At 34.9% G+C, this 9,259-nt stretch overlaps 2 protein-coding genes across 2 annotated transcripts; one reads left to right on the top strand and one right to left on the bottom strand.

Moving 5' to 3' along the window:
• The first annotated feature begins 820 nt into the window (after nucleotides 1-820).
• On the top strand, nucleotides 821-2,298 carry LOC126897415 (uncharacterized). The gene is made up of 4 exons (XM_050670977.1): nucleotides 821-942; nucleotides 1,289-1,459; nucleotides 1,602-1,757; nucleotides 1,916-2,298. Exons 1-4 carry the CDS (start codon nucleotides 822-824, stop codon nucleotides 1,984-1,986), a joined length of 519 nt encoding a protein of 172 aa, XP_050526934.1. The 5' UTR covers nucleotide 821; the 3' UTR covers nucleotides 1,987-2,298.
• A 4,899-nt stretch (nucleotides 2,299-7,197) lies between these two features.
• Nucleotides 7,198-8,859, bottom strand: LOC126897963 (zinc finger BED domain-containing protein 5-like). The gene is made up of 2 exons (XM_050671911.1): nucleotides 7,738-8,859; nucleotides 7,198-7,593 (listed from the first exon to the last, which is right to left on the bottom strand). The coding sequence occupies exons 1-2, from the start codon at nucleotides 8,857-8,859 to the stop codon at nucleotides 7,198-7,200; spliced, it is 1,518 nt and encodes a 505-aa protein (XP_050527868.1).
• Between the last annotated feature and the right edge of the window lie 400 nt (nucleotides 8,860-9,259).

Genomic DNA, 9,259 nt, shown 5'->3' with positions numbered 1-9,259 from the left:
GCGGACGCGGTCAAAAGGTCCGACGGACGTTTTTCACTTTTTTTTGCTCGGTCCGTCGGCCGGTTTAATACTAACACTGCGCATTACAACGACCGCGACGATGGCGGTGGCGACGATAAAGTGGGTGGCCGCTTAAACAAATAAAGTCGACACCACCACACCAATAGCTATGCGGGTAGGTCTGGGCGGGTGTCTAGGTCGGTGGGTAGGCGGCAAGGTATGTCGTAGGCCGTCGCTATCCAACGCGAGCCGGTGTAATAATATTCAAACCTCTCCGGAGAGTTATTGGTCGTTTCGGGTTACAACCGAATTTACAACAATTTCTATAACAATAATACACACTACTGTTATCTCATTACCGTCAGGGTTTTTTTTTCGGCAAAACCATCGAATACCCCGTAAACGAGTCGAGTCCGGAAACGCTGTCGATTTTTGCATCCATAGAACGCATCGGTACGGCTGTTTTTTTTTCATATAATTTTCAAATTTTTTTATTACTTTCCGTGGGCGTTGCTGTGCAACGCATTGAAACGGCCCCGACCCGATGGCCGGAGGTCACTGTGCCGTCGTGCGCTCGGTTTCCATCCGAACGGTCGCGCGGGGTGGATGGAAACTGAAAAAGAAAATGAAAATGAAAAAAAACCAAAAGAGCCAAACATTATTTTGCCGATCAGTGCGGATTGGCGATGATAAAATGCGTGCCGCCGCCGCAACCATTGTAGGAAACATAACCGGTAATTTTGTAACAAAAAAAAATAATAATAATAATAATAAATAATAATTGGCATTCAGCAGTTGTCCGCGCGCGAGAGGACGGGGCGATGGGGGGAGATGGTTTTTTCGATTTTCAAACGGGATCCACAGCAGCCGGCAACAGCGTTTGTCGCATAAACAATGGTTTCTCTCTGGTCGTTGGTCGCTGCGATCGCGCTGTGCAACAAAGTGAGTTTTGTTATATCAATAGCGTACACATTTATCGAACACTATTACCATTATTGTTATAATTATATTTATATATACATACTAATAATATACCGGATTCAATTTCGAATTCGTGTACAAATCCTTTGTACGCTAATCGACCAACGTATGCGGTCATAATGTGTAACCGCCATACGTTGTTTCTCATGGATTATCGGTACTATATTTTGATATTCGTAACAAAATCCCAACGCCTAATTAAAATATTATGTATATAATATATACATATACTATATATATATATATATATATATTTGGTCGGTCGAAATGATTAAAAGCCATGCTCGATTTGTTTTGTCCGGTCCAGGACGGTTTGGCGTTACCGAAGGGCACGAAGATCGTGATCCGGTTCGACAAATTCGAATTCTCCGTCAACGAAACCGTCGGCCGACTGGACGAACGGGACATCACCAAATTCGGCGGAGCGGATTTCCTCAACGTGGCCCTCACGTTCCACTCGGATTTCATCATATACAAGGTACGGCAGTTGTTTGTTTTTTTATACCATTTCGTTTGGAGTTTGTTAAAAAACCATCGTTATTATTATCATCGATACGGTTATTATTATTATTTTATTGTTATCGTCGTCACTTTTCTTTTTTTTCGTTGCCGTGTTACAGATGCGACTGGAGGCCATCAAGTGCAAGGAGCATTACATCGACTGCGCCAACCACAGGACGTTCGAGGTGCAGCCGTTTTGCGGCAACGAGAAGACCATCTTGTTCTTCCTGAAAATCGGCTACGTCAACCGGGAACTGATATGCAATTTTCTCAAGGTAAACAACAACACGCACAGAAAACCATTGGTTATTAATATTATTCGTATACGCGTGTTGGTTTTCCATTTTGTCGTTGTATATTTTTTATTTTCTCGTTATTATTAGACGCAATAATTGATATTATTATTATTTTTTTTTTATCTTTCGTTTGGCAGGGTCCGTTCGTCGTCAGGAACGCCACGCTCAATCTGGACAACCTGATCGTGTCGATGGCCATCTCGTTTGACAAGTGGTGGGAAAAGTCGTGGCGGTGGAAGATCGACTTTTTCGCCAGCGACGGTTCGGCGTTGTTCTGGTACGACGGGGCGCACCAGACGCTGCTGCTGAGCAGCCGGACGCGCAAGCCGTGAGCGGAGTTTTCTTCGCGGCACTACCAACGCGTCGACACACACACGCCTGCCAACTCAAAACACCAGTTTGCGGCGGCGTGTCGTTGAAATTGTAAAACTATGAAAAAATAAAAACAAAATATAACGACTATCGTGACGTATTGATTCGTTGTACGTGTGTACGTATATGTATTGGTTAGTCCGTCGACGGACTGACCGTCCTTCCCGGAGTATTCCTAATGGTTAAGAAACCTCTCCCTTGGCGGGGAGGCAGCAAACTAACCTGAGTTTGGTTGGGTTGATCACACACACTGCATAGCTGTTTAACGTCGAATATAGATATATTTATCACAATAACAAACGTATGAGGATTGTTAGTAAAACTAATACCTTCTTCCGCACGAAGCTAATATAATAAATATATGTATTTAATTCGAAATTACTAAAAAATAGCGGATACAAACTTCGGTAACAATGTTACTCCATCATTATCATCAATGTTTAAATTACATTCGAATATATTTAACGGAAAATTTATTCGCGTAAATTATAAAACACGTTTGCATTTGGTTAACCTCCTCCTCTCTTTCACCTCGATTCCACAACGTTGTTAATCGTATTTTTGCCGGAAAAATAATTTAATCCGCGCGGACATGTATTTGAAATAAATAGAAATGGATTTCTTGTCAATGCACGCGACAAATGAAAAGAAAAAAATCAAATATCTCCGTGCAACCGTGCCATGATAATATTACGTCCCTATCCCCCAAGGGCAAGCAAACTAATAAAAAATTAAATTGGTAAACTATTCGGTAACGTTTTCTGTCGACCAAAGAACGAGTGAAATTTTTTACGACAATTTTATTTAATCGCGTTATTTTCCCTCCCCGGGCAGAATATTCGTACACCGTAAAATACCGCGTTATTATGTTATTTTCAGTGACTGAAAATAATCACACGTCGCTCCGGCACTATAATACTGTTGTTTTTTTTTTAAGATAAGATCGACCGCAAAAATTATCTGTCATCGTCCTTACTTTAATACGTCCAACATTTAAATCACGATACACGATAATATACATATACTATCGTAAACACAATAGTTTGGAATAAAAAATTCATTTGAACTTTTCATTTTTTATGACCTTGCCATTTTTATCTCGTCTTGTGTTAAAACGCGTCGGAATACGCACCGTCGCGTTTCGAATTCAAACGTTCTGTCGCTCAAACAGTTTATTCATTTTCATCGTTTTTTTTTTTTTTTAATTCTAATAAAATTCCGTATTGAACTCGAAATTCGAAATTAAAATCCGTAACAGATAATAGTTTTGTTCGAGCTTTCAACTACGTCGTGGTTCAAAGCTCGTCGGTTCGTTATGAAATCAACGTATAAATGATAAAAAACAAAATTATAATCCTAATGGCGTCAATGTTATTTCACTTTCTGAGTAGGATAGACATATGCGTTGATGTTATAGGCCAGTTAACGACGGAGTAATTTTGGCGAATGGCGGAAAAAATTCCCAACCAAATTTTTTTTTTTTAAAAGTTGAATTAAGATATGTATAATGATATACTAAAAGTTCTCATCGATTGGACTTGAGCTTTTTTTTTTACAGCCTCGCTGTATGACATAATATGAGCTTTTTTAATTTTCTCAAAAAATATTTAATTTACAAAAAAAAGTTTCCTACAAAATAAAAGTTGTTTAAAAGGCAATTCTAAACAAAAAAATTATCTTATATTTTTTCATTTAAATAAATATTTTTCGAGTTACATTACATTTAATATGAGTACTAAAATTTATTTTCCAATTTTTGTGATTTTACGGTTACTTTTTAACATGTTATACTTACATTAGACACGATGTTATAAATGCATATGTGTGTTTGTGTGAGTATATTTATTTATAGTATCATTAAAGTGTAATGTATATTAAGATACAATCGATAGAGTAGGTAACTGATTTGACGCTATATTGTTATATATACTATAAAGTTATTTGACAAATGTATCAAACAAAATTTTTTTCCATTTTCTTAATCATTTTCCCATTCTAAATTTTGATAGAATATATCTTCAACAAAAGTACAATTTTCTTAATATTCAATCTTTATTTCTATTGAATTTGTACGCCATTGACCTTTGCAATGTTTACATATAATAGAACATTTAAGCCCTGTTTTTCGGCAGCCACAATTTTACCAGCTCCAGCACCTGACTAGAGGCCGTTTTAAGACAATTATCTTTATTATTAGCAGAAATTCCGGTGGCAATAGACATAATATGATTGTTGTTTGGGAATGTACAATTTAGCGTTTAGTTGGGTTTAAACAATATAGCGTCAAATCAATTACCTACTCTATCGGTTGTATCTTAATATACATTACACTTTAATGATACTATAAATAAATATACATATGCATTTATAACATTGTGTCTAATGTAAGTATAACATGATAAAAAGTAACCGTAAAATGAAAAAAATGGAATATAAATTTTATNCACCTGACTAGAGGCCGTTTTAAGACAATTATCTTTATTATTAGCAGAAATTCCGGTGGCAATAGACATAATATGATTGTTGTTTGGGAATGTACAATTTAGCGTTTAGTTGGGTTTAAACAATATAGCGTCAAATCAATTACCTACTCTATCGGTTGTATCTTAATATACATTACACTTTAATGATACTATAAATAAATATACATATGCATTTATAACATTGTGTCTAATGTAAGTATAACATGTTAAAAAGTAACCGTAAAATCACAAAAATTGGAAAATAAATTTTAGTACTCATATTAAATGTAATGTAACTCGAAAAATATTTATTTAAATGAAAAAATATGAGATAACTTTTTTGTTTAGAATTGTATTTTAAACAACTTCTGTTTTGTTGGAAACTTTTTTTTGTAAGTTAAATATTTTTTGAAAAAAAAGCTTATATTTTGGAACTTTTGCGAGGCTGTAAAAAAAAAAGCTCAAGTCCAATCATTGAGGACTATTAGTATGTTATTATACATATCATAATTCAACTTTAAAAAAAAAAATTTGGTTGGGAATTTTTTCCGCCATTTTTCCTTTGTTGACTGGCCTACATGTCAATTTTAAACTTGTAATTGAGCTAAAAGTTATGGTAAAATATTCAATTTTCTTTACTATAAACTTTCATAACTATAAATTCATTTACTATGAACATTCGTTGACTGGCCTATTACTCGTCGCCGATTAAATAGTCGACAAACAAATAATAACTGTTACATAGTATATCGTTGGTTCGCTCGGTATTTGTACAGTTTTGCACGAGTTCTATTTTCGTACTCTGGATTTGATTCTCTCAAAATGCGGTGTGCCCCCAAAAGCAGGATAAAAATAAATTGAACAAATAATTCAAATCTATTGAAAAAACTGATCAAACATCGCGATACGGATGTGGCGCTATATAGATCCGCCGTGACGTTTGCTCCGGTTTAATTGCCTAAAAAGTGAGTTTTCGAGACTATCTATCGGCGTTAAAAGGATCGCCGCTTCTTCCGGCGAGTATTCTTAGATAAAGACAACCGATATCAGGTAAATCATATTCGATACCACCGCGAGACTAACTAGTCTTCCGGCGATCCGCGTTTGTTTACCACATTTTTTGTTGTATCAAAATGTGTCCGGTACGTTGTCCGGTACAATGCGTACCGGACAACGTAGCAAATAAAAACACAGAGAAGCCTTAGAAATATCTACTCTGTAGCTCCTTTGTGTTTTTATCGATTATGATTTTCATCGTACCGGGAAATTCATTCCGATTTCATAAAAGACAACGTGTTATCTACGACAAATAACGACGTGTGGTCATAAATAATACATTTTACCTTTTTGATAACAGAGGTAAAATGTATAATTTTCACCTCGGACACGACATCTGAGGTGAAACGCGATTCCTGAAAATTTTGAATTCAATTTGGTGTGGATTTAAGAACACGACTCGGAAATCTGGAAATTCATAACCGTATTTCTACGAATTTTAACTGCGACGACTCGTACTGATTTTAAAAACGTCCTCCGTATAATATAAATATAAAATTTTCCAAAACCGTGTTATTCTTAGAAACGAACCTAAATTTCGATAAAATTTAGGAAATTAGCAAATTTATGGAAAAAATTAATAAAAAAATAATTATGTCGGAAATTATTCTTACTGATATTACTCTTTTCAGATAATGTTCAAGCAGGGCTTAACGATTTTATTGGCTTTTCTAGTCGCGTTTTCTAAAGGTACGTGTCCATGTTAATATTATTTAATTTATGTACATTGAAGTAATCGTTAAATATTAAAATGTTTATAAATTGTTCGAAAATTATTATTAACTAATTGCAATAGAAATGTTATGTGCGAGTATAGGTGTAGCGTCAATCGTGGATAAGATGAGAGAAAATAGACTTAGATGGTTTGGGAAGAGTTGTTCTCTTCCCATGTTATGGGAAGAGAAGAATCGGAAGCCGTAAGAACAGTTGTAGAAATGAATGTTGAAGGAAAAAGAGGTAGAGGAAGACCAAAAAGGGAATTGAGGGATGTTATTGAATGCGACAAGAGGACAGCTGATGTGAGCGTAGAGCAGCGGTTCCCAAACTTTTTCAGCCATGGAGCCTTTTTTTAAAGATTTATTTCTCGCGGAGCCCCAAAAAATATTTCATGATGTTTTATCTACCTGTATTCTATGAAGCCTAATAAACACGAAACGTGTATATATGATATTAAATATAAAACGATAAATACAAATAAAAGAAAAAATAATATCAAAAGAACAAGAGAAAATATTATTTATTACTTAAAATTTATGAAATGTTGTGTCAATGAAAATTCTTATAATTACAAAATGAGAATACAACTGAAGCGTGGCGTGGCAAAACAGACAATCTCTATGTAAATATGAGATAAAAATTAGTATTACTAGTCAATATGTAGTGAAAAATTGAATAAGAAAATAAAAATAAAATTTTTTTTCAAAGTGGAGAATGTTGGTTTTACCGCACAACGCCTCAACTAGTTACGGTTTATTGAAAAAAAAAATATATTTATTTATAACATAACATGTGTTCTTGAAGTTCAAGTTTTAATGTGAACAGTGTGCCTGCTTTTTGCGACTAAGTTTGTCAATGTCCGGTGTCACAGAAGTTAATTGGAGACGCATATCGTCTTCTGCATTTAAACGTGCTCGATATTTTGTTTTGGTAGCAGTGTACCTCGAAAAAGCCATTTCACAAAGATACGTCGTACCAAAAGGCAATAAGAGCAATTTAGCTTTTGATCTCAATACTGAAAAATCTTCCCCTAACTGAGCCCAAAATTCAGATATTGGTTTGTTTTTAAATGACGTCTGATTGTGACTCTCCGAAACCATGTCAATAAAAACCTCATATTCTGCCGCATTAAGAGCTGCTGGTTTTGATGTCACTGAAAATGGATTTATAATCCATTCGCAGTTTTTTTGAATCGATTCTTGAGCATCCTTTGGAAAGTATGAATTCAAATTTTGAAGTAAATTATTAAGGTGTTCTTTAATTATTTCTAATAATGATTCATTTATTGTTAATTTGTTTTCTTGTAAAAAGTTTGTGGTCAATGAAAAACATGTAAGGTCCTTATTATCAACGCTTTCAATGTAGAATGCTACTTTTTTCTTAAGTGCTAAAATTTTATCATTGGCATCAAATATTGTTTTCTGTTTTCCTTGTATAGATGTGCTGAATTCATTAATTTTCGAAAAAATATCTGCTAAGTAACATAATTTGATCAGCCATTCCTGGTCATTCAAATAATCTTCGAGCAAACTATTTTGGTCATTCAAAATTAAAGAAACTTCTGTTCGAAGTTCAAGTAAGCGGGACAACGCCTTGTCTCGTGACAACCATCTTACTTCTGTGTGTAATAATAATGACTTGTGTACAGCTCCCATGTCTTCACACAATATTTTAAGTAGTCTAGATTGCAAAGGTCGTGTCTTAATATAGTTAATAATTTTAACTGCGTTGTCTAGCACTTGCTTTAATACAACTGGTACTTTTTTTGTTGCTAGAGAATGTCTATGCAAGACACAATGACTACTCGTGCATTTTTTTGAAACTTCCTTGATTCTTGCCACTACGCCAGCAATATTACCCATCATGGCCTTTGCACCATCTGTACACACGTCAATGCAATTGTCCCATGGTATTGAATTTTCAATGAAAAAGGCATCAAGCATAAAAAAAATTACACTTCCGCTGGTTGAAGATGGAAGTGGTTTACAGAACAGAATATCTTCATGAAAAGAACCTGATAACTCGTACCGTACAAACGTCATTAACACAGCTAATCCGGCAACGTCCGTAGATTCGTCTAGTTGTAACGAAAATTTAGTTTGACTAATACGAGAAATTAAGGTATCCTTAACATCGTGTGATAAATCCTGAATTCGATTACGCACAGTATTATTCGATAAGGGTACACTGGAGATTAAATTTGCAGTTTTTTCGTCCACCATGCAGTTTACTTCTATCGCTAATAGTGGTTTTATAAGAGTTTCAGCGAGGGTATGTGGTTTTCCAGCAAGAGCCAGTTCATAACTTACTAAGTAAGATGCTTTCAGTGCGTTCTCATTATGTGTCTTTACATGAGATACAAATGTTTTCTGAATTGAATGGAGTTCATCACTTTTTCTTTTAAAATAATCTGTAGTTTTATTCATGAAATCAGGATGAGTTTCGAAATGTCGTTTAAGTTTGGCGGGAAACATTGAGCTATTAGGCAAAACTTTGTTACATATTACACATTGAGGACGTCCATCAGCAAACTCAGTGAATCCCATNTTACACATTGAGGACGTCCATTAACAAACTCAGTGAATCCCATGTCCAAATATAAATCACAATATTTTCGTTTTTTACTCCCTTTCTGTACCTCGACATCAGGCATCGTCGATTCTAAAGTAGTTTTATCAATACAGTGTTCAGATTCCTCTTTTGATTTAGCAGTAGTTGATGGCTGTCGATTCTCAGGTTTAATGGAACCCGTTTTAAACCATCGCTCCATTTTAAAAGAAATAATGCCGTTAAATAAAATAATAAAATAATTGTTAAAAACTTAAAACACGTCTGTCGTTCGTAAATACGCACTATAAACTGACAAAATAATTA

Source organism: Daktulosphaira vitifoliae, unplaced genomic scaffold (assembly GCF_025091365.1).
Source record: "Daktulosphaira vitifoliae isolate Bord-2020 unplaced genomic scaffold, ASM2509136v1 Scaffold_2, whole genome shotgun sequence".
Lineage (NCBI taxonomy): Eukaryota > Metazoa > Arthropoda > Insecta > Hemiptera > Phylloxeridae > Daktulosphaira > Daktulosphaira vitifoliae.
This window is presented reverse-complemented; position numbering and strand designations above follow the sequence as displayed.